This window comes from Aedes albopictus, chromosome 2, assembly GCF_035046485.1.
Source record: "Aedes albopictus strain Foshan chromosome 2, AalbF5, whole genome shotgun sequence".
Classification (NCBI taxonomy): Eukaryota; Metazoa; Arthropoda; class Insecta; order Diptera; family Culicidae; genus Aedes; species Aedes albopictus.
The window spans coordinates 197,330,084-197,355,749 of NC_085137.1; the positions used below are offsets into that span (position 1 = coordinate 197,330,084).

General features: G+C 42.2%; 3 protein-coding genes across 3 annotated transcripts in view; 1 reads left to right on the forward strand and 2 right to left on the reverse strand.

Annotated features, from left to right (window-relative positions):
• LOC109428770 (uncharacterized) overlaps positions 1 to 2,462 on the reverse strand; it is a 5,877-nt gene extending 3,415 nt beyond the window's left edge. Inside the window, exon 1 of the mRNA XM_062850962.1 lies at positions 1,633 to 2,462. Within this exon, the coding sequence (XP_062706946.1) occupies positions 1,633 to 1,692 (60 nt within the window). The 5' untranslated portion in view covers positions 1,693 to 2,462. The remainder of the gene's footprint in view (positions 1 to 1,632) is intronic.
• The window catches only part of LOC109429413 (histone-lysine N-methyltransferase eggless), a 25,801-nt gene extending 18,647 nt beyond the window's left edge, over positions 1 to 7,154 (forward strand). The window contains exons 8-10 of the mRNA XM_062850963.1: positions 6,384 to 6,429; positions 6,492 to 6,652; positions 6,719 to 7,154. Coding sequence (XP_062706947.1) covers positions 6,384 to 6,429; positions 6,492 to 6,652; positions 6,719 to 6,925 — 414 coding nt within the window. The 3' untranslated portion in view covers positions 6,926 to 7,154. The remainder of the gene's footprint in view (positions 1 to 6,383; positions 6,430 to 6,491; positions 6,653 to 6,718) is intronic.
• Positions 7,138 to 23,793, reverse strand: LOC109429414 (MTRF1L release factor glutamine methyltransferase). The gene is made up of 3 exons (XM_019705367.3): positions 23,660 to 23,793; positions 23,043 to 23,591; positions 7,138 to 7,660 (listed from the first exon to the last, which is right to left on the reverse strand). Exons 2-3 carry the CDS (start codon positions 23,559 to 23,561, stop codon positions 7,199 to 7,201), a joined length of 981 nt encoding a protein of 326 aa, XP_019560912.3. The 5' UTR covers positions 23,562 to 23,591; positions 23,660 to 23,793; the 3' UTR covers positions 7,138 to 7,198.
• Positions 23,794 to 25,666: the final 1,873 nt, after the last annotated feature.

The following is a 25,666-nucleotide window of genomic DNA, read 5'->3' on the forward strand; positions in this document are numbered from 1 at the left end:
CAGTGCGTACGGCTTCAGCATTGTGGTTACTTGGGTAGTGTAGGATAATTGGGTTTGGGACTGAGGGGGTCGTCATTGATTCTGCCGACACCATTGAGTGCTCATTGTTGACGGTTGTGTTGGTGACGATTTCTTCAGCTTTATAATCTCATTTATACCACGCACAAACTTTGGGAAGAGGGACTGCTTTGTAATGCAAGAGAGGGATTTAAACTCTGCGTTACGGGTTGGGTGAGGTCATGCAGATTGCAGATAGAAGCAACCCAGGTGACCGTGCGGCTCGGGTCGTGATGGATGCATGAGTGCAGTGTGTGTGGGGTGCGCTACCCTGTCGGTGCAGTTGAGTCTGGGTTGGAGTGGAAAGAGATCCTTCTCTACCCTAGATCGGTTTCGGTTGTACGGGCGGGGTAGTGTTTGTCTTATTTGTGACGTGTTGTGCGTGATTTGCGGCCCGAGCTGCGTGGTTACTTGGGAAGTATTGTGCTCTGTAATCTAGATTTTGGTTTTAAGGTGAAGCTAAGGCTGGGCTGTGCCTCGGATTTGTTGGGCGCAGGTCGAGAGAGCTGGTGGCGGTTTGTGCTGGAGGGTTTGCTCGATTGGTTATTCACTGGTGGTGGCCAGTCGATCGACTGTTCATGCAGCCTGTCATTTGGTTCTTGGGGTTTGTGCTCTCGAGGTTCGGGGCGTTGCTTCATTGTATCTTCACTTTAATACTAATATTCCTTGTTTGATTAACTGACTATTATTCCAGGCGCTTAACTCATTCTATTTCATAGATTGCCAGATTTGAGGGTAATGGTTCAATAGGGTGTTAGCAATCAGAGTGGATTAGAACGAGTTGGCGCCTACAATACACCAACACTAACACACATACACCAATACTTACACGCACACATGCACCTACAACTAGCTGTAAAAGACCAGTGGGCGGGACAATGGTGCCTACCCAACAGTTGTAGGTGGGGTGTTTGGCTTAGCTACATGACTTGGTCCGGCAAGCCCATAAACATCAATTGGTAGACGTATTGCCTAGTGAAAAGACAACGCAGATGGGCGAAAGCCAGGGGATGCGTTGATAATAGCAGAACAGAATAGCATACGCTTTACGAAATATAGGTGATTCTTCTTTGAGTACTAAATCAGCCTCAAACCCTTTAATAGGTGTAGAAAAATCCTTGTCAAAAACACTTTTATACTTGGACTTGATTTCATTTGTAAAAAAATCGCTTCCAGTTGAGCCAGGAATATTCTTGATCATCAATGAGTTTGAAAAACAAGTTCTCCAATTGTCAAAAAACATATCTAGCCAATCACGTCCAATGAGGGGGTCAAAACGATGATCATTATCCAGTACAACTAAATCTAATTGAAACTTCCTAAAATTTAACGTAACATACACTGAAATAATGCCAAGAACTTCAAGACTAGATCCATTTACTACCACCAATCTTTTTTTGCTTCCTTTCAACGGTTTTTCATTGAAAAACTTCAAATAGTCCGACTTGCAGATAACAGAGACAGCTGATCCACTATCCACCTCCATTTTATACATCTTTCCACTAATTTCAACATCCAGGAGACAAGGTTCACTGATTTTATTGATGGTTCTAATCATCATGCATGGATAGTCACCTGAGCTGTCGCTGTCACTGCTGTAGTCGACCCGCAATCTCTTGAAATAATCGTGTACATTGTCTCGAGCTTCGTCGTGTTTGGTAGCCTCTCCTACAAATTTTACTGAGCTTCTTTGAGAATTTTTATACTTGTAGCAATGTTTTTGAATGTGCCCACGAATTTTACAAAAATGGCAAACAAAATTGGCATATCGTCCCTTACCAGACGACATTTGTCCTGAACTCGGGCCTGAACGAGACCTGCTTCTTTCATATCTCTCATGTTGCATCCTATAATCACGATTTCTACTTCTTTCTCGTCCACGGTATTCTCTTCCATGCCCGCCATAGTTACGATTCCTTCCAAGCCGATACTTCACCGAGTTGATATTTGCCGAACCATCGTTAATGGCATCCGCCTGATTTACCGCTATTTCACTGCTTTTGATAATCCTCTCTGTTGTTCTCAATGTTAATTCATCCTCACTTAGTAAACGTTTCTGTAATTTCCTGTCCGATAATCCGAAAAGTAACTGGTCTCGTATTGCAGTATCTCTAAATTCCCCAAAATCGCACGACTCAGCTAACAGTTTTACCGCTAAAATGAAATTCTCATTGGATTCCGACGGTCCTTGCTTGCGGCATCTAAATTTGTATCTCGACACTAGCTCATTATCAACTTTATCAAACCTTTCCTTGAGTTTCTTCGTAATCTCAGAATATGTCAGCGTTTTTAAATCAGTCGATGGATATAGAAGCTTAAGCTCCTCAAAGGTTGGCATGCCAGCAAACGTCATGAACAAATCTTTCTTTCTCTCATCAGGGACATTGTTACTAGAGAAAAAATACTCTATAGGGTACTGCAAGCACGTGATCTAACCTCACTTTGTCTGACAGTTCAGCGAGCTTGTTTACAAGGTGTTAGAATTTTAAACGAGCGGCGAAAATTAAACTTATGTTTTCCGTCCCGAAACCATTATGATATGGAAATATCGATTATATTCAACTCTACTAATACAAAACCAATCGTCTAATTACCCTTTTACTGAAATTGAATCAAAAAACAGTTTTGCCGGATCTCCGCCAGAGACTAAGTCCATGTAAACAAGCTCGCTGAACTGTCAGTGCACGGCTTCGTGACGTCATCTTGCAGTATCCTATATGTTCGATATAATTGGAAAAAGAAGTGCCCGGGATGTAAGGATCAATTGTTCCATACAACGCCATATTGCCTGGACCACACACAAAAGGTATTCTGTTTAAACAAAGCGCACTGGGCAAAAAATGGACGAAATTAGATCAAAATGTCGACGTACCTGTATCTACTTCCTGTATTCTGGATTTTTGCTGACTCTGTTGCTTCACCACTGTGTTCCGTCTATACTGCAGTGGGAACCACCGTCAAAATAGGCGATAATTGATGAGCTGAAGCGAAGAACTCCGTAGGCAGCAGCGAAGATGATAACTACGATGGCAACACCGGCAGCGCCGACGACGGCAGCGAGAGCAGCAACAACACACACGTAGCAACAGCAGCAGCAGCGAATAATCCGAACCGGTTTCTTTAGTTTTAATTTTTCACCAATTCTAATGGCCGACGCGTCGCAATAAGCGCAGCCGCGTATCGAAAGCAAACTCCAGCGTCGCAAACGACCGGCTATGAACAAAAGAACAAAAGCAGGAATAAGCAACAATACACAGTGTTCTTTCAAGGTCAAATTCTTTTCTTCTACAAAATGACGATGATTTTAAACGTAGTTTGCACAATTCTTCCGTGTAAAAACTTACTGACTGATGCAATATTTGTACAGGCAAACTATTTTGCTTCAACGGGCCGAGAAAAGCAAATTATTCACTCCCGAAAATTCACTTCACTATTTTCCTTCACGCACGCGCACTAAAACTTTCAACCTCGTAGCCACTAAACAGTATGAACTGGGGGGTTTTCTCTCGGTTGGAGTAGTGATCTGTACTCTACGATGGTCACGATACAAGAGAGCTGATCGCTCCGTTTATTCAAGTTTTATACGATTCACCGAACACTTTACTTTGTTATGGTGGTATTACATTATAACAGTCCGAGACCTGTCAACTGGTGTTGCACTGAACTAAATCTGCCGGTGGAAGCATAATTGTCCCATGTGCATTTTTGGAAATATTGAGATTTTGCAGCCAATGACCTTGTATCGTGGGGTACTATCATATGGGGAAATAAAAATAGGTAGTTTGTTCCGAAAATTGTTGAAAAAATGCATGGCCGATTTGTAACATTCTTAAAAGTGGACGCATAAGCGTCACGTTTCATTGGAAATCCTATGGAACTATAAAATCGCTCTAAAACAAAAAATAGTGCTCAAATTAATAATTGGTTGATGTTAGAACACGATTCAGCGCTTATACTTCATAGTTGAGACAATTTACTTTTTTCGAACTTTGGACGCGATTTTCTCGATTGTCTGTTTTTGCACATGGGACATTTATGCGTCCACCGGCAGTAAACCGATTAGTTAATTCTGAATGGATATTACAGTGTAGAAATCCTTTAGGAGTTTCTTCTGAGATTCCTCAGGGAGGTCGTTTTGAGACTTCTATAGGTTAATTAAGATTTATATAGCCAAGCTGTAAAGGCGTGGGTATTCAGCATGTCCATGTTAAGGGTGATGGGTTCGATTCCCGGTCGGCCTTAAGAAGGATTCTTATGTTCCCTCTGACATTTTGGTTTTTTTTTTCTGAGATTCCTGAAGAGCTTCCATCAAATATTTCACCATGACTTCTGTCTGCCTTGAGAGATTCCTCCTGGAGTCGTTTCCTAGATTCTTTCAGAAACCTTCTGTCCTTCAGGAAGTAGTTGAGGAATCCAGTAATGAGTTCCTGGATGAGCCCTAGAAAGAATTCCTGGCCAAAATCTAGGAGGAACTCCTGGAGGAATCTCGAATAAAGTTCTTAATGAAATCCTGCAATAATGTCCATGTCATCCGTAAAACAGACAAATTCGCCGGATTTCTTGAAAATCGTACCCCGGCTGTTGAGCGCGGCTAGTCGCATAACACCTTCCAGGGCGTGAGAGTTGTTGCATTCCCCTGCGAGATTCGAACAAACTGGTCAGATCGCCCGAAACCCATACGCAGTTTCTTACATCGTCGCTTTCATCCTTGCTTTCATCAGTCCAGTGAGCTTCTCGGAGAAGCCGTTCTCGTACGTGATTTTCCATTGCTCTATGCGGTCGATGTCGATACTGGCAAACGCCGCCGCCTTGAAGTCGATGAACAGGTAGTGCGTTGGGACCTGGTGTTCGCGGAATTTTTGGAGGATTTGACGTACGGTGAAGATCTGGTTCGTTGTCGAGCGGCCATCGACGAAGCCGATTTGATAACTTCCCACAAACTCATTCAATTAAGATGGAAGGCGACAGTAGATGATCTGGGATAACACTTTGTAGGTGGCATTCAGAATTGTGATCACTTGGAAGTTCTCACACTCCAACTTCTTGTGGATGGGTCATATGGACCCTTCCTTCCACTTCTCCGGTAGCTGTGCGGCCTCCAAGATCCGGACTATTAGCCGGTGCAGGCAGCCCGGGCCCATCCTGATGAGTTCCGCTCCGATACCATCCTTACTAGCAAACTTGTTGTTCTTGAGCTGCTGGATAGCATCCTTAACTCCCCTCAACGTGGGTGTTGGCTCGTTGTTGCTCCCAACTGCACTGAAGTAGTCATTTCTTCCGCTGCCTTAGTCCTCCATGAATGCCCTCCCAGTACCATTCAGGTGTTCGTCAGTAGCGCTTCCACCTTTTAATCACCTCACGTCCTTCCGTCAAAATGTTCCCGTCCTTATCCCTGCAAATTTCGGCTCGCGGCACGAAGTCTTTGCGGGCTACGTTGAGCTTCTGGTAGAACTTCCGTGTTTCTTGTGAACAGCATTGCAGTTCCATTTGGCCGCAATTCGCTTCTTCCAGGCGGCGCTTTTTCTTCCGAAGAGACGGGTCTGCTGTTTCTGCGTTCTTTTATATCGTCCACGCTCTGCCGAGTCCCATGCTGCAACATGACCGCCCTTGCTGTGTTCTACTCTTCCAAAATCTCACTACACTCATCATCGAATCTATCGTTTTTCCGGCTCCGTTCCACTTACCCAAGGAAATAACAGATGAAACTCGTGGAGGAATTTGGATAGAGTTCCTGGAAGAATTACGGAAGGAGTTCCTGAATTAGTAACTGCAGGAATGCTCGAAAGCATCCCGTTAAGAATTGTAGAAGCAACTACTTGTGGAGTATCAGAAGAAAATCCTGAAAAAACACAAAAGAGCTGTGGGAGGCACCTGCGCAGAAATTCCAGTAGGAATCATGCTAAAAGGAACTCTTGGAGAAACCCCAGAAGGAGGGATCCTTGACTCTAGAATCGATTTCAAAAAGAGGAATCTTGGATAAAAATCTTGAAAGAATCTCAGAAAGAAAGTTATTGAAAGAAAAAGTTCAAAATCTCTGAAGAAACTCTTTTGGGAAAACCAGAAATAATTTATGGAGGGTTCTCAGAAGAAAAGCAGAAAAAATAAGCTTCTACAGGAATCCCAGGAGGACCTTTTGGAAGAATGTCAGAAGTAATTCATAGAAAACTTTGAAAAGGAATTCCTGGAGGAGTTCTTCTGCATCATGCAAATTCGTTGGCATTTTTTAACTGACTGAGGTCTATCCAGTAGCCCATCAGTGTTTCGCTATAACTATTTGTTTATTATTGTTTAATATTGTTTATTGATTACATGATGCGTCTTTTCAGAAATCCTCGAAGAAAAAGGAAGATTCGAAAACGGGATCAGATGATGGTAAGCTTGTCTATTTTCGCGTTTATTTCATTGTACTTCAATAGCATTCTCCCAACTTCCAGAGCGCGAGATGGTAAACCTGATACCGTACTCGGACATGACGAAGGAAGACGCTCCCAGCCCTGCCATCAAGTATCGATCAGTTCGGAAGTATTTCGGTAAACACGAACAAATCTACATCATGGACGCCAAGAAATCCGGAAACCTTGGCCGATACTTCAACGTAATTATCCCATTTATACTCAGTAACGAAATGACATTCATAGTAATTAATCTCGTTCGATTTCAGCATTCCTGTAATCCCAATCTTTTCGTGCAAAACGTATTTGTCGACACCCATGATCTCCGCTTCCCTTGGGTGGCGTTCTTTGCCCTGTGTAACGTACGGGCCGGTTCGGAGTTGACCTGGAACTATAACTACGACGTAGGTTCGGTGCCCGGAAAGGTACTCTACTGTCAGTGTGGAGCGGAGAACTGCCGTCAGCGTTTGCTTTAAGTTTGTCGGACCCGGGCGAAGGTTAGTATAGTACTAGTAGCTTGTAGTTTCTGTGTTCTTTCATGTTACTGATAGGCCAATCCGGCAGTCTCGATTCCTGGGATCAAACCCGTGATTTTATTTCACAAACTTGTTTTTTCAGGAAGCAGTGTGTAATCGTGAGTCACCTAACAATATGATTGTATGTATAGAAATAAATAAAACCACTATGGTTAGCTATAACTGTGAATCATCAACATAAAGCATTTATTTTTCAATTGCATTGAAACATGTTTAAACTTTCATTATTTCTACGAATCGCTCCTTGCGAAACAGGTCCTTGTAGGACGACATAAATTTCAAACCTAACTGTGGAACCGCCTCTTCCAAATACTTTTCAATCAACGGAGGATGCGAACTGTCCACCTCCAGCCACAGTACGCCAGAGGGCTCCAAATGCCTTCCCGCTATGTCTAGTATTGCTTTGACCACGGTCAATCCGTCGGGACCGCCGTCGAGCGCCCGCAGGTCTTCGTAGATTTTAATCTCCGGCTCCAAAGCGAGCAACTGCTTGGAAGGAACGTACGGCGGATTGCTGACGATCATGTCGAACTTGTGGCTTTCGAGCTCGGTAGGAAGTTTGTCGACTAGCTTGTGTCGGAAAATGCGTAGATTCTCGGTCAAGCCATGCTGTGTGGCATTTTCCAGAGTTAGCTCGCAGGCCAATGTGCTTTGGTCCAGGGCGATCGCTGAGGCCTGAAATTATAGGCCAAAATAAGAAAGTATTAGGAGAGATAAGCTGAGCGTGTTATTTGTTATATTAGAAGCGAAAGAAATCCAAATTTATGAATCGGCATCATTCGTAAGTAATAGGTACATATTGTCTGAGCTTAGGTCAATTTTGAACGTTTGAATGGCGTTCCCCCCAAGGAACTCCCAGGAACCCTTCTAAATTCTCATAAATATGAAAATGGAATATTTGCCAAATGTGGAACGGATAATTTAAAATTTCGGCTGCCGGAGTGAACCGTTCAACACGGAAAGATCGATGTACACAGAGCAAGGAGTAACTTTCACGCAGCGATCGAAAAGACAAAAGATTTTATGCAAACTTGTGTGAAATTTAACGCAAATTTGTGTAACACCGGATCAGCACATTTTTTGTGCTGATCCAGTCGTACGCAAATATGAGTGAAAAATCCTTTGTCTTTTCGCAAGTTACTCATTCGCTGTGCACTTTCGTTTAAGGGTGAACAATTAGCGAGAGTCGGTCAGCAATACGATTAGTTAGCTTAAGGCGAAACTGGACGCATTTCATCATTTTTTTCGGTTTTTGATTTTTTATTAAATAACGAAGCACTATTTTTAAAATCGGTTTTCATACACAGTTAGAGGAAGGATCGAACTATTTCCTGATTTTTTTTCAGGTGTAAAACTTTTACCAAATTTTCAAAAACCATATTTTTGTGAAATTTCATTCAAAAATGGTTTCCTTAAAACATTTTCCACCTGAAAAAAATTCAGGAGATACCTTGATCCTTCCTTTAACTGTGTACAAAACCCGATTTTGAAAATATTACTTCGTTATTTAATAAAAAATCAAAATTCAAAAAGTGAGGAAATGCTTCCAGTTTCGCCTTAAGAATGCGCTTAACATTTGGATTCAAGACTTCCGATAGAAATGTTATATTTTCTATTGGAAAATAGAATTCAAGGGAAAGTGTAAGAATTGACTGGGTCGAGATCCCAGTACACTGGATATGTTTCTATTATCGTGAAATTATGCATGGAAAACCAAATGCACATAAAAAATTCCAGTGCTAACCGCTCAACAATTGACGAATTACCCTATTCTAACAAATCACAAAATGTTTTCGTTTCAAAAAATCGATAGACTTCGAGGAAACATATAAACAAAAAAAAAATAGAAAAATCAAAAACCCAAGGGAACTCCAATTGGTACCAGAAGCTCTTTCAGTATGAGCACAGAATATGATAAATGATGATGACAACGCTAGAACACATGTAAATTAACTTGCTTAGAAACCGATCGATTATGTTACAAAGTTTCTTATGCGCTTGTATTATGACTGTACTTCGCATTTCTGATGATCAAAACCTTAACGAAAGCAATTTTGACTGTGAAGCGTAGGGTAACCAATATAATTTGGACCCTACGTAATTGATGTAATGAAGACATGACAACAATTTTTAGAATTATTCTCAAGATTAGATTGCTTTGCAACGGTAGCAATCATCGCAGAAAATATCTTCATTTGTCTTGAAATCCTTTGTTTGTCAAACTCGTCATCCGTGCAAGTGTCGCAACCTGTTTACAAAAAAAAAAATGTAATTCTGGGGAAACTTGCAGATGTAAACAAATACCCCAACTAACATTTTCAGCGCTATAAGCTTCAGTCATTTGCTTTCTGTTGTGTAACCATCGAGTAAAAGCAGTCAACGCTGAATAAAAGGAAAGCTAGTCAAATATAAATCATAAGCTAATACACGACTGCAAAACAAGCACCATACAGCTACCAAACTCGGTTTTCAGAAATCCATTGCTTGTCACTGGGGCTGCCTTTACTCCACCCTATTCCAACTCCGGGAGATTTCCCGGAAGATGTGAAAACTTGAACACATCGAATAGGAGTCCCCACTAACAAAACAGCTGCTACTATACAGTACAATTCATTATACTGACAAATCCCCAAACCAGCAGCGCTTTAAAGGCCGTTATGCGATTTCATTACGGCTAGAAGCTGTAATAAAGAAACTGTTGGTTTACCAACAGGGCTTGTCGGATATAAACATTATTGTCAAAATAAACTTTAAGCTAGATATTGGGTTTCTCATTAATGTTTAGACTACTGTGATAATTTGAGAATCCACTGAATCATCATTTCCCAGCAAAATTTCACACTAATCAAACTTATTTTGTTTACCTGTTATGCATCCGACGCCCCTGTCATGAACTCAACCGAACTTGTGTATGCCAGCCGCTGCGAAGTCGTGTGCGAAATTCGACTGTGATGATAATGAATTTCGGCCGAGTCTAAATGGGTGCAAATGTCGCAATATATAGCTACTACACAAATTCTTTACAGCTATCCTTGTATGTGTTGTGAAATTATTTGGGTTGCTTTTATTGCACTTTAATTCAATGCCGGAAGATGTGCAAATCGAGTAAGAGTCCCAGCCACTACAATAGCTGCTTTTATACAGTACGTTTTGTAATGTTGCCAAAACACAGAACAGCAGCGCTTCGTAGCCGTTTAAAGAACACTCTTTCAGCTAGAAGCTGTGAAGAAGAATCTGTTGGCGCAACCACACAGCTTGTTCAATGTAAACATTATTGCGTTTGACGTTTCACAAGCTTTTGCAGCAAGATGAAGTTGGGTAAGGTTTCTTGTGGCACAATTATGAAGCCTTGTCTGGAGTAAAAGAAAACGGGCTATTTTCTATGTTTTTATATATAGCAGTGTGGCAGCGAGGACATCATCGGGACCAGTGGATACGGAGATCGGGAGTTCGATTCCAAAGAGCGGCAAGTACTTTAATTATTCAATTTTAAAAGTGATAATTCCAGTTCCACATGTATTGCGTCACGATATCCATAACCTAGTTATATTTAATCGTTTAATTTGGGGATGCCGTATAACTATTATTTAACAACTGCGAAAAGGCTGAAAAAGCGCCTTCTCAAGATGTTATTCAGTTAGTGGTTACATAGGAGCCGAGAAAAGAGCTATGACCTGGTGGCATAGAAGCTTCTCGCACAGCATATACATGCTGATTAAGTTCGCCAGATTCATTGGTATAGAGGTAATCACGTTCAAATGTATGCGTGCCTTTTTTGTAGACGTAGTTGTGAAACTGCGAGGAAAATATTTGCACTCTTGCCCCGGACGTTAGTTTTATCATTATTTACCCGTTTTACCCAATTCGATTGGGTAATATTTGCATATGCAATCTGAATAGCCTTTCAATCGGCGTGCACTTTTGTGTGAGGAAAATTTTGCGCTAGTGTTCGTGTGTTGAAATGTCACTTATCTCTATAGGGCTTGCATAGAAGCTTCCATCTATATGTACAACACAGTAACTCAGCATCAAGCCGTATTGAGGACGCTTTGTTGACGTTTACATTCACAATAAATATTAGTTGGGTGGTGAAGATATTTTTATTATTATTATTATTATTATTATTATTATTATTATTATTATTTATTTATTTAATTGTTACATATTTGTAGCGGCTTGTAGCGTATTTCAAGAGACAAGAGTTTTTAAATTTTTATGCAATGCTGTGACGTTTTTACGGTAGGGTAAATCGGTGGCTTTTTATTGCATTTTGTAAGGATTTTAAAACTTCTGCCTCTTCAAATACGTTGCAAGCTGGTGCGGCTGCTCTATTTTCATTCAAAAATCATGTATGAATTACGTGAAATTCATGTAGAACTAATCATGGTTTCACGTAAAATTTACCTAAGATTCTAGTAGCTCTGACCCACATTTCACGTGAACGATGCGTTAAATTCATGTCAAATTTACCTGAATCATCACGTCGATTACCGAATCTCAAATGTGTCCAGCTACCTGAAATTCCGGCGAAGGCTACGTGAAAAATATGGTGAACGAAAACTACCTATCTTTTCACGCAAATCGGACGTGAAAATTCTTCAGAGTGTAAACTCGAACTTTAATTCTCTAGGGTTCAAAATTTGACCGTTGCCCTAAGCCTATAACACTAGTTTACAGAATTTTTGAACTCGGTAAGCTGATGATCATTATTGGTGTAGAATCATGCCCTGAGTTCGAAAACGCGAAGGAAAAAAATTACAGTAGAGCGAAATTTTTTTCGACTTTCCATACAAGGTTAATGATTTGAAATCGAATTTTGTTCTATTTTTAAGCAAAGTAGCTCACTTCACATATCTCATTCTCCGTTATCAATGCTCCGATTGAGCTCAATTTTTTACTGTAACTTGCCTACATATGACATGTCGAAAACACGTTGATTGAGAATTTTTAAATTGTTTTTTTCTTATTGAAAAATATACATGTCTTCAAATATTTTTGGATATTTTGCTGAAATTTAAGGAGATCGTCCCCAAAACTCGCCAATATCTTGAATTTTATCAATTTGACGCTGAACCTGCATTCAGATGTTCGAATGGTATTATATTCAGCTTTTAATTTATGGATAAAAATTTAAAATTGGTTGAACGAAACGCACGATATTTGAATTCTATTAAACTCCATATTTTAAAAAGTTGTAAAACTCGATATTAACTGTTCTACTTAAAAAAAATTCAAGCACGGTTTCGAAATCAGTGCTAAATTATGCTTCAAAAATTTTGGTCGTTGACAGAAGTTCACGACTCTCATTTTATTTTGTAAACTACTGTAATCTCTTGCATGCCCCTGCCTCTCGGGGGTTTTAAAAGCACATGCTAAATTTTCAACAGTTTTGAGGTAAATTCTCATTTCCTAGATGTGTTTTCAGCGTAAGTCAATAGAATAGGGTCTAATTGATTCAATAATCGATTAACAGATGTAGGTATACATACAGGGGACAGACAAAATTATCGGGACAGAAAAATGTTCACTTTTCAAAAAGATATTCAAGTAGCTGTAGTGAGCTGTTATATTTCCGGATTCAATTAATCGAATGCAATGAAATTTTGACCATTTATGACTTATATAATGTGCTATGGAAAACTTGTGATTTGTGATTAGACTATTTTTCTAATAAAACACAAAATTATCCAAAACTTCAACACCGTTTAGTTCAATTAAATTCCCTCTAATTGACTTGTAGGAATAAGTTTTGATGGAATGTGTTCCGTCGGAGGAACAGACACACAGGACCGGTAGCTCGATAGGAAGGAGGGGGACACTAGCCTACGAAAAGGCTGTGGCTTCCACTGGGGAGGAAAAGGCGGTTTCTACTAAAAACTACTTAACTACTGTATTTCACGTCTGTACAGGTTCGTGGTTGAATGAAGACTGTTTTGTTGTGCACGCAATCCTCTCGAAGGATCGGTACACGGTAAAAAATATGCACTCTGATATGAACAGATTGGCACTTGAATTCGCACTACTGTCCAAACAGTTTGTTATCATCTAAATATCATTTGCAAAAGAACATCCAATGCCTCTTCAGTTTTACTGGAAGTGCACTTCAATTCATTGTTGACAATATTTTGATTTCAAAATATAAAATAAAAAAGTGTACCCCCGCAGCAACACCAAGATTCGATACCAGGACCTTGACATTCACGGTCTTCTGCTTAACCACTACACTACTTCACATCTGATGATGAGGTACGAATCGAAGCGAAACACTTTCTACCACCTGTCATCTATATTTACTTTCATGCCCAAAACAGTCATTACCAAATAAACAGCTTTTCCCTTTGGATTGTATTACTTTGTACATTAGTGCAAATCGAAGTGATTTTCAGTTTATTTCTTCGGTGGGTTTCTTTTGGTTTTCAAATCAAAACTGACAGCATTGCGATTTAAAAGGAAAATAATTTCTAATCATGTTGATTGGGACGTTGAATAGTAAGGGATTTTTCACTTCCATCCAGCGTGCAGAATTTTTACCGTGTAGAGACTGAATGGAGGTAGAAAATTGCGCTGCGCTGTGGCGGTGGTGGAAATTTCCTTGTATGTATATAGGCAATGCGGCGGTGGTTCGGGCGTCGTCGGCGGCTGGCACATAAGGACACGCAATGCATGCGTGGTCGGTCGGCTGATCCTTGCGCACATGCTTGTTCACGTTGTCGCTCGGTCGGTTGGATGGGCAAACAAACGCCATGGTGTGTGTGAGGAGAATAGGGTGATTGTTAGTGGGGTTGGAGCCGTAAAATACTCGCGGCGACTCGAGGTTAGTTTGGTTGGGGAGATGAGGTCAAAATCAAAATGGTTCTTCGCGTTGGGAGCGAACATACTCCCCGGCCGGAATAGGTGGAACTTGCTAGGATGGTTTGGACAGGGAGGTAACTTAGGAAGACTAACAATCAGGAGGAAACAATGACAACTTTCAAGAGCATGACTTTCGGGTATCTTCAAAGGGATAACAGGAACAAGGAACTTGCAAATGGTACTTTGAGGATTGATCATTTATGAGGGTTTTAGGACATACTTTAGGCGGACACACTTCACTGTTCAACATTAGGAAACTTCTTAGGTGGACTTACAGATTTCAAACTGGACATGGACTCAATTCTTATGGAAGACTATGAGCTTCTTTGGAGATTTAGGATCATCACTTCGTGTCTTTTGGTAAGGAGGAAACATCAAGGTGTGGGAAATTTATCATGTGGACTTGTAGAAAAGAAACTAGAAGAGCAATCTATGACAAATTTGTGCTTCATGTTAGGAACTCAAATTCTACCGGAGGTGGATCGTTTCAATTGTGGACTGTATTTCTGGCTGTATTTGGATATCTTGGTAGAACTTGGAACTTGGGGTTCATGGGCATCATTCAAGAATAGGTATTAGGCACCTTGGAGACTTAACTTGGCTGGATTGTCTGACTTAAAGATTGGAGGCTTCAAACTAACTTAGATTGGGGAAAAGGATTCACGTTCAACACAGGGGAGCACATCATAGAACGTTTGAAGAGCAAGCGGAATTGTGGGGCAGGACCACATCGATAGGCAACGGCAGTTCAGGAAAAGGATCTTGTATTTTTCAGTAGGGTCTTCATCTTCGATGGAACAGGAAATCTCAAGGCAATCAGATTCGGATTATAGTGTGTTATTAGGAGGTTCAAAGGACGCAAACTTCAAGGAGATCTTTCTATTCATATGTACTTCATTCTGGGTTAGGCAAGGGTACGAAAGGCAAGGTAAGACAACACAAAGACGACAGAGAAAAGGAACTTGTTAATTTGTTAGGAGTTTTCAATGGAGGACTGGGGGAACCACGTTAAGCCAGGATAGGGAACTCACACACCACGGATCGAATGCTTGCTCACCTGTGGTGTCTGGATCGTCTTCCTTCGGGTCGTTCGGTGGACGCGTTCGTCGGGAGGCTTCCTCGGCCTTGGGTCGGAATGGAGCTGCTTACATTCACCAGTCGGGCTGACCGGCGGTGGATCCAGTGGTGGTTGGTTCATCATCGACAACACCACGATCCAGTTCTTCTTCTCGGGAGGTTCTCTAACTACCGGACGGGTTCCGGCTATCTTCGGTCTTGGAACTCGTTCTTCCAGGCTCTGGATCTGCTTGAGTGCCGAACCGATTCCGGCTGTCGTTGGAGGTAGCTTCTAGGTTGAACACGTTGCGGGCTTCGGGATTAGTTTCACTGGTCGAGGGATGTCAGCTAACATCACAGGAAGGATCACCGGCTGGGACACTGAAGGAGTGCCGGTTGACATCAGGCTTGACTCGGTCACCGGACGGGTACCGACGGGAAATAGGAAGGGTTTATCCACTGGACGGCTTCCAGCGAACATCGAAGACGGCTTGGCTACCGGAAGGGGACCGGCTGACATTACGAAGGGCTTGGCTGCCGGACTAGTTCCGGCGAACAACACGGTCGGCTTCACCACTAGACTGGTTCCAGTGGACTTTGGAAATGGCTTGATCATCGGATTGGTACCGACGGGCTTCAGGAACATCTTGGCCATCGGGCAGGTGCCGACAGACCACAGCTTGGTTACCGGACGGGCACCGGTGGGAATCAGGACACGCACGACCATCGGGTAGGTTCCAACGGGCATCTGGAAAATATTGAACACCGGACGGGCACCGGTGGATCGGAGGATGGACTTCATCACCGGACGGGCACCGGCAGATGTCAGGATTCGTTTTCGTACTGGACTGGTACCAGCGTATTCAGGAAGTGGCTTGACCACCGGACAGGAACCGGTGGACATCTGGACGGACTTGACCACCGGACGGGCACCGATAGGCGTCAACTTCGGTTTGGTTGCCGGACAGGAACCGGTGGGCTTCAGGGCGAAACTGTCTACTGGACTGCTTCCAGCGGACATCGGATTCGGTTTGAGCGTCGGACGGGAACCGATGGACATCGGAGCGCAATTGCCCACCGTACTTGTTCCAGTGGACATCGGGATCGGCGTGGCTACCGGAGGAGGACCGGCAAACATCTTGGGCGTCTTATCCGCCGAACTGGCATCGACGGTTGTCTCGACTACCGGACTGGTACCGATAGACGGTGGGCGCAGGATCGGCTTGGCCACTGGACTGGCACCAGCGGACATCAGGAGTGGCTTATCCACCGGACGGGAACCGGCAGACATCTGGAAAGACTTGACCATCGGGCAGGAACCGATGGGCATCAGGTTGGCTTCAACCACCGGACGGGAACCGGCAGGTATTTCGTGCAACTTGACCACCGGACGGGTGCCGGCAGACATCTTGGATTTCTTGGCCGCCGAACGGGTATCGACGGTTGTCTTGACTACCGGACTGGTACCGATAGATGATGGACGCAGGCTAGGCTTGCCCACTGGACTGGCACCAGCGGACATCAGGAGTGGCTTTTCCACCGGACAGGAACCGGCAGACACCTGGATGGAATTGACCACCGAACGGGAACCGGCAGGCATCTCGTTGGACTTGACCATCGGACGGGCACCGATGGGCATCTTATTTGGTTTGACCGTCGGACTGGAACCGACGAACATCATATCGGAGTTATTTACCGGACGGGTACCGGTAGAATTCTTGATCGTCTTGGCCGCCGAACGGGTATCGACGGGCATCAGGGCAGAATCGACCACCGGACTGGCTCCGGACTGGGAACCGGTCGTAGACTCGAACTGCGGGGTTACCGAACGGGATTCGGTCACGAACTGCAGCTTCTGGGATACCGGATAGGAACCGGTGGTAGACTGGACACCGGTCGGATTTTGTTGCGGTTGGAATGCCGGAAGGGAACCGGCCTTACACTGGAGCGATGGGGCTACCGAACTGGATTCGGTCACGGACTGCAACGGAAGGAGACCGGTCGGACTCTGCTGCTGCTGGTATGCCAGTAGGGAACCGGTCTTGCACTGGGGCGGCTGTGGTACCGGAAAGGGTCCGATCGGACTCTGGGTCACCGGAGGCAATCCGGTTGGCTTCGGGATCTCCATGGACTTGGGATGGAATCCTGGTGGCGATCGGAACGGCTTCAGCACCGGATGGAATCCGGTAGGAATCGGAACTGTCGTCAGCTTCAAATGAACTCCACCCGGGTTGAATGGAATTTGGAACGGGTTCACCACCGGGTTGGTTCCGGAAGGCGCTTTGCTTGACGTCGGTGTCTCTGGATCTTCGGATGGAATGCCGACAAACTTGGCTGGCTCGTTGCCGACAAGGACATCCTGGCTCGTCGAAGGATTCTTACCCTTAAACGGTGGACTCTTGAAGGCAACGGTTGTCGCCTCTTCTTCACGCTTGGCTGCCTTTTCGGTCGGCGGGGCTGCCGACTCAGGAATAGTGACCTCGGCGAAATCACTTTCGGATGGGACCTCGGCTGGTCCACGCAAAGGAATCTTCTTGATGGAATCTTCGAAGCGGCACGGGTTCTCGGTCAGGATTGGATCGGTACCACTCGTACTCACCTCATTCTCTTTCGGCAATGACGAGCGTGGCCTCTCCACCACGGCAGGAATCGGAACCGGTTGTTCCGTCGTTTGGCTCGGTGACTGGCTTCTTCGGGTAGGAGGGCTGAGCCAGCGTGTAGTGGTCGTAGCAAAGCAACTGGATGACGACCTTCGCTTGTTGAAACCTTTGTCTCTGGTGGTCGGGCAGGAAATCAACAGAGTTTCCACCAGAACGCAGGCCTCGTTGTGGATATCTTCGAATCGCCAGAAATCCTCATCTAGCTCATCGAATCGGTCGTTTGGGAGTGCTGACAAAAGTTGACCATACACTCTCTGGTATTCTTGATAGTGGCACTGAAGTTCACGCTCAAACTTTTTCACTCGCAAGTAATCAGGTTGGATACCACTGTCACATCGCATCTGTTCTTGAATCTTGCTCACACTTGCCTCAACGTGGCTACGTTGGGCGAACAGCACTTTCACTTCGGCCATTCTTGGGGTTGGGAACCGCTAGTGATTGGGAACCACTGCTCACGCGCGCGATTCACTTTCGGGATGAATGGTTCGAACTTCTTTTTTCTTTGTGGGGTTTTTTCACTTCACTTGGAATTTGATAAAGCTTTCACTCCGCCAATGAAAGCCATGGAAAATCACTTCAAAACACACTGGGGTCGAACTACCGGGGCAGGAACACCAGCAATCCTCTCGGTAGGATTACTGTATGCTGTCGGCGACAGCAATGGAAGGGAATTGCCCCAATCGGATGATTGGCGACAACACAGCTGCGGTTGCAGCTTCTCAAGGCACTGGATCCTTTATCCGGTTCGCTAGGACCAAATGTTCCGTCGGAGGAACAGACACACAGGACCGGTAGCTCGATAGGAAGGAGGGGGACACTAGCCTACGAAAAGGCTGTGGCTTCCACTGGGGAGGAAAAGGCGGTTTCTACTAAAAACTACTTAACTACTGTATTTCACGTCTGTACAGGTTCGTGGTTGAATGAAGACTATTTTGTTGTGCACGCAATCCTCTCGAAGGATCGGTAGAGACTGAATGGAGGTAGAAAATTGCGCTGCGCTGTGGCGGTGGTGGAAATTTCCTTGTATGTATATAGGCAATGCGGCGGTGGTTCGGGCGTCGTCGGCGGCTGGCACATAAGGACACGCAATGCATGCGTGGTCGGTCGGCTGATCCTTGCGCACATGCTTGTTCACGTTGTCGCTCGGTCGGTTGGATGGGCAAACAAACGCCATGGTGTGTGTGAGGAGAATAGGGTGATTGTTAGGCTGTGACCATAGTGGGTAAGGTGAGATGCGATCGGATGCGATAAGTTATGAGATGAGAAGAGGGAAGTTTGATAGGCCATAGTGCATGAGGTTTTCAATGAGGGTGCGCATGTTGTTTTCACATCCTTTTTCGCCTATTTCGTGCGCATCAACGACTCGCGTGATTTGATCGATGAAGTCGCTTGTATGTTGAAGCGCTTCTTTGGATGTGGGTAGTGAAATGATCGTTTCATCTGTAAGAGCGGAAAGATAAAATGCACCTGCTTTTTGTTTTGCGCGGGCCGTTTTTTTTGCTATAACTTAGTTTTGATCCTGTTGCAATAGCAAAAACCGACCAGTTCAAAAAACAAATTTGGTGTAACTGTACGAGATTGAGATTATTGAATTAATTATTTGATAAAAGAATTATAAAATGTAATTATATCCGCATGAGGGATGTCTTTATGTATACACATATTATTACTTTTCGGACTGAGCTATCTGAGTGTTGATTTCAATTTAAATCAATATGAGACTGTTATACTGATTTTCGGCATTGTGCTGATCTCGGCAAAAAGAAACAAATATTCGGCAAGTATGTATTATTTAAGGGTATAGATTTTTTTTATTACAAAATTTTTTGCGACATCTACGAGAAAAGATGTCTCTAGGTGTCTACTACCTGGAAAAACCTGGAAAACCGGGAATCCTCAGGGAATTTTATTGAACAGGGAAAAACCTGGAATACTCTGGGAATTTCTTGAGTACTCAGGGAAATTTTACTCCGAAAAAAAAAATCATTGGGTCGTATGAACCTGGTAGTAAAAATCCATATAGAAATTTCGCTACAAGGATTTTTTCCAGAAATTCCGTCAGAATTTCTTTCTGGAACTTCTTTAACAATATTTCCTGGAATGTCTCCCAGGATTTCTTATAAAATTCCATTCCGCATTTTTGACGCTTTTTTTTCTTGGTATTCCTTTTTGATTTTTTTCCGGAAAGGTATACTTCCGGATTCCTTCCAGGATTCCTGAATTCCAACCGATTTCTCCTGGAGTTTTTCACGGGGATGCTATTTCTTCTCAGAGTTCCTCCAGTGTTTTACTCAAAGAAATCTTCGTAGGATTTCTACCAGAATTTATTCCGAATACTCTATAAGAATGTCTGTCGGGATAAATCGTGGAATTTCTTTCGGCACTCCTCACGAAAATTTTACCCGATTCCTTCCGGTGTTCCTCTTGGGACTTCCCCAGAAGATCTTCACAGAACGTTTTTCAGAGTTGCTAAAGAAGTTATTCCTGGGGTTCCTACTAAAGTTTCTCCAAGGATTTCTGAAGGAGTTTTCAGGAATTTACTGCAAGAGTTCCTCAAGAGATTTCTTTTATTTTTTCCTGTGATATCTTCAAACCATTGCTTTGGGCTTTCTTCGAGATGTTTTTCCTGGTCTCCTACAGGAATTTGTTAAAAGTTTTTGCAATGTTTATTTTGAAGTTTTACCTGAGATTTTTCTCGGAGTATCTCCTGGAACTTCTCTCAGAAGATTCCTTCCGATGTTGGTCATGAGATGTCTCTCAGAGCTTTTCTTAATTAAAATACCCTGGATTTTCCCCTAAGATTTTTTTCCAGAGTACCTTCTGGGATTTCTACAGGAGTTATTGCTGATATTTCTCATTGAATTCTTCTCTTGCATATTTTCGGAGCCAGGCTGTTTCTTGTAGTTGTACCGGATTTCTTATAGTGATCCACCTGAGAGTTTTTACAGATTTTCTGTGCATTATTCCCAAAATTCTTCCCAGAATCTTTACCAGAAATTGTCCCGAGATTCTGGATATTCCTTCAGGAATTTCTACCAAAGTAATTGCAGGGATTCTTCTACGGGTTTTCCTCAGAATGTCTCCTGAGATAACTTACGAAATACCTTATAGGAAATTCATGGAGAAATATTCGAGGGAATTCAAATAAAATCTTGCGAGAAACTCCGCAAAGTGTTATTGAAGAAATCTCGACAGGAACTTCAGGAAAAACCTGAGAAAAAATGAGGCATCTCGAAAAAAGTTCGAGATAATAGTAATCCCGAGAAAAAATATTAAGGACATCCAAGGTGGAATTCTGAAAACCATATGGAATCTTGAAAGCAGCTGCGGACGAAGTTCCGCGAAGAAAACAAGAGGAATATCGGAAAACTATCGGTAAAAATCCAATAGTTTATGGATAGCTGTCCCGGAAAATCGTTAAAAAAGGCATAGACACTGGCTTCAGCCGGCGGCTGTACCGATTGAACGAAATTTAACACGGAGTGGCTACGGATTAGAAGCTATTCTCGTGAAAATTTTCATCGGTCGGAGCGGGAATCGAACCCTCATCCACCCGGACTCTAATCGCATGGCTACGACATTCTTGAAGAAACTTTGAATAGTTTTGGATGGATCTTCAGGAAGAATCCAGCGAGAATCTCTAGTATATCGGAAAACCTTTGCAAGAAATATCGGGACGTACTCAAACAGATATCTCGTGTGAAAGAATCTTGCGGAAAGCCAGGAAGATACTTTGGAAGAAATTCCAGGAATAATGCTCAGAAATATTGAAAGAATTTTTGAAGAGTAGGGGAACTTACGTATTTTTGGCAGTTTTGTTCTCTTCGTCATGGGGGGTTTTTTGAAACCTGTTGAACTCAGAGTTGGCATCAAATCCTTCCCAACCAAATTGAATATGATCAAGTTTCAGTAAATTTGACCGGCATAAATCCCTCATGTCGAAGAGAACAAACCTGGTGATGATACCCTAAGTCACCCTTTATAATTTTTAGAAAATTTGGGTTATTTTTTTAATTATAAACTTTCAAAATTTCATCTGGAAAAACCTGGAAAACTCAGGGAATTTTATTTTGAGTTATGAGTAGACACCCAAGTACACAATATTCGTCATATATTAGGTAAAAGAGTATCAATTGAAATCGATGTCACACTCTTTTCTAGTTTTGCCTGACAAAGAAAAAAGCTGAACCTTTCAATCAGAATCCTTTTAGCAATTGAGTTGAATACCATAAATCCCTTAAACTTTCTAACTTGCACATGAATAGCATGCACTGAACAAACGACCATATCAAACATTGATCACTTCATTTAAATCCCGAACATAGAAAATAAAATGTTTTTTTATACACATATAATAACAAAAATATGCTGTAAAAAACTTAAACGATTTGATGGAATACTATTTTATATGCAATGAAATATGTTATTTTACATGGCGATCGATAGACAGTATGATAAATTTTTATTACGTCTGGTTCATCAAAATACAAGTCATGTGAAAAAGCATTGGGTTATATTGAAAAACAACAACATATTAACGCATTTTATATTACCTACTAGCATTCCCAACACATTAAATCCGCATTGCTTTACATACACAACGAGCGAAATCATAAAATTTATACCCGACAAGCATTCTCTTGCGTTCTCTTGCGTTCACATGCGTCGAAGCAGCTCCATCGCATCTCCGCACTCATCGCAACTCATCTACTATGTACGGTTCATGCGTTCTGCATATAGTTTCCACAGAGTGTGCTTCGACGCTTATCCGATCTCTTATCTCTTTGCATCGCACCTTACCCACTATGTGCTCAACGTTAGTGGGGTTGGAGCCGTAAAATACTCGCGGCGACTCGAGGTTAGTTTGGTTGAGGAGATGAGGTCAAAATCAAAATGGTTCTTCGCGTTGGGAGCGAACAGAATGTAACAACATAAACGGCAATAAATTGAAGAAGTAATGCGATGCATTTAAAATAAAAGACCAATTTTCTAAATCATAAATTAAAGGAAATTGCTATAACTTTTTCTCTTGTTAATAATTTCAAGTTAAATCAAACATTTTTCAGATTTTATTATATAAGTCATATATGGTCAAAATTTCATTGCATTTGGTTCATTGAATCCGGAGATACAACAGCTCAAAGTTGGCTATCGGATAATTATATCTTATTTCTAGAATCTTTATAACTTCGTGCACAATAGCCCATTTTCCAAATTTTGACAACTGATACACAACTAGTTGATCAACTAACAGTGACAATTTGTGAATCTTTGATGCACTTTTTGTAAAGTTACAGTTGAACATATTTTGTAAAGTGGAAATTGTGCCTCTCCCGAACATTTTGTCTATCCCCTGTATATTCTTATTATAACACTTTAAATAAGACATAGGTATAGCACCGTGCATGTCCAAAGTTCAATAGTTTTCACACTAAAATGCGAGTATTAAATTGCCGAACATTTTCTTAATATAATTTGTATGCACTTACCTTCGGGACGTGCTTCAATATGGACAGGCTGATGGCTCCCGTTCCGCAGCCAATCTCCAGGAACTTCAGTTCCTTCTCGGCGTCAATCTGTTGTAATATCAGCTCTATCAACTCCTCGGTTTCCGGTCGAGGAATGAACACCGGAGGGATCATTTTCAGCGTGAGATCGCGAAACTCCCACTCGTGAATGATATACTGAATCGGCATCCGAGCCAGCCGGCACTCGCATAGCTCATCGATTTTCGCTAGTTGGGATTCGTCCAGCTTCGTTTCCTGGTGACGGTTGTTCACATCGCTGAGACACTGCACCTTGAGGACGTGTGCCAAAATGTTGGTTATAGATGCATCCGCTTCCGGTATGTTCTCGGTTTGGAATCGTGATATCCACTTGTCTTTGATGCTTCGGACTGTGGGAACTGTCGCAGTGTTCAACGCCTCAGCACAGAAGTTTTGCCTCGTGAAGGCATTCACACTGGCACTGTTTTTCAGCAGTCGGGGTATCGATCGAGAGATGAACATTTTGGTGCAGTTGTCACGGTTACCCTTTCACTAAAGCATTAATAGAAAGTTTTAAACACTGGTTAACTTGAAGGTATTACATTAACATGTGCACCTACTATTTTGTTTATTAAATCTAAGTTCAATGAGCTATGCTGAGTATTACAATATTACCCAACAATTGGGAAAATTACCATTCACAGTTATTGTTGGTAAATATAAAATGACATTTCAAGGGGAAATCGAATGATTGCATCTATGAATTTCGAGTACCCATCCAACTTGGTTAGAGTTTATTTTATGCAAGAACTATATTGTGACAAAATGAGTTTCTTGCAGCATATTCAAAACGACCAGTTTTATTGCGAAGCGTAAGTCATTAATCAATTATAATTATTTGCATACTGGAATATATGATTCTATTATTAGGGGTATTCACTAAACAGATTAAATTGCTGCGTAAGCCATGATTTTCTGATTATTTGAAATGTTTCATGATTTTGCGGATGAAATAATCAAAGATTGCCTTGGTGATCGCGATGTTTAATCAGTTTAATCGGTTTACGCTGTTTAGTGAATCCCCCTATTAACCCTCGAGCGATCGCGCTGTTGTATTTTGTACAACACGTTGAAAAAATCTCGCTTTTTGTACTCAGCATTAGTGTGGTGCTGACGCAGGTAGTCAACCGCGCGAGTTACGGAAGGTTAATAATGTCGTTATTATCATTATAGAATTTTGCACTTTTCCGCAAAAATGCTGGGCACTTTCACCTACTCCGGGCAATCTGGCAATCCAAAGAGGGTTACACCAACATATTAAATTATTAAAGTATTAAATCTATGGTTACACTCTGTGGATCTCATTGGCCGGTTTTGCATATATATCCTAATGAGTCTGTATTTGGATGTTCTTTAAGTTGTGATGATTTAGGAACTGTCTGTTCAGGATCAGGTCTTTCTTCACTTCCAGCTCGTCTAGGGACCTCAGGAGAGATTTAGGGACAACTCCAGTTGCCAAGAGGACAACCGGGACTACCTGGACGTCCTCCAGGTGCCACAACCCGAGCCACTACCGTAATAATCTAGCTTTATTCAACTATTTTCCAGAACCGGGTTTGGCTGGTATTTGTAGTAAGGTACAAATCTGTCGATCAAGTTGTGCTCCAAAGCAAGCTGTTGGTGCGTGCACCGGTCCTTTCGACATATCTGAATTCAACCACCTGTAGCTCATTTTAGAAGCTGAACCTGAGAATATGGTAGGGTAGGTAATCAAAAGTTGAACCAAATTGCGGCTTTCCGAAGTAGCGCAAATTTTGAGTAATTTTTTCTCCCACATGGAAATAATTTACTACGGCAAAATCTTATGTAGGGTAGGTAATCAAAATTTGAACCAAATTGTGGCTTTCTGGAGCAGTGCAAATTTTAAGTAATTTTTTCTCCCACATGGAAATAATTTACTACGGCAAAATCGTATGTATATGAAAGCCACGGGTATAAGCTTTCTGTTAAATGGTAAAAAGTTTGTATTTGCACCGAATTTCATTGAAATATTTGATTTTTCATCAACAATGATTTTAATCTTAATTTGAACCATCTTAATCATAATTTGAACCAATTTTAATCTTAATTTGAACTACTGGCGGCAGCAGCTCGAGCAACTCACAAAACAGCCAATTCCATGCTAAACAATGAAAAAATCACATGAATCTGCTAATTCTCATACCTATTTTTCATTAGGCAGTGGAATCTCAACTCAGAATGTTCGAAATTCTTTAGGAATTTGGAAATTAAATTAGGATTTTTTCATCCCCCAAGAGTAAACAAAGCAACCACTAGCGCAATCTACAGGCCAACACTAGAAGCTCACCCCAGTTTATTAGTTCAAATTTAGATTACAAATGGTTCAACTTAAGATAACATTCTCCAAGTAAGAATCACTTAAATTTGATAATTTTATGACAAATAATGCGGAATATTATTCGGTTGGTCGATTCTACGATAAATAAGCTTTCATTTGACGTGTTCACATATTGCGTGTGATACAATGCATGAGCTGTATGAGTACACCGAAAATGTGCTTTCTCTTGGGGGAAATGGGTGAAATCACAGTGATTTTTCAATTGCCT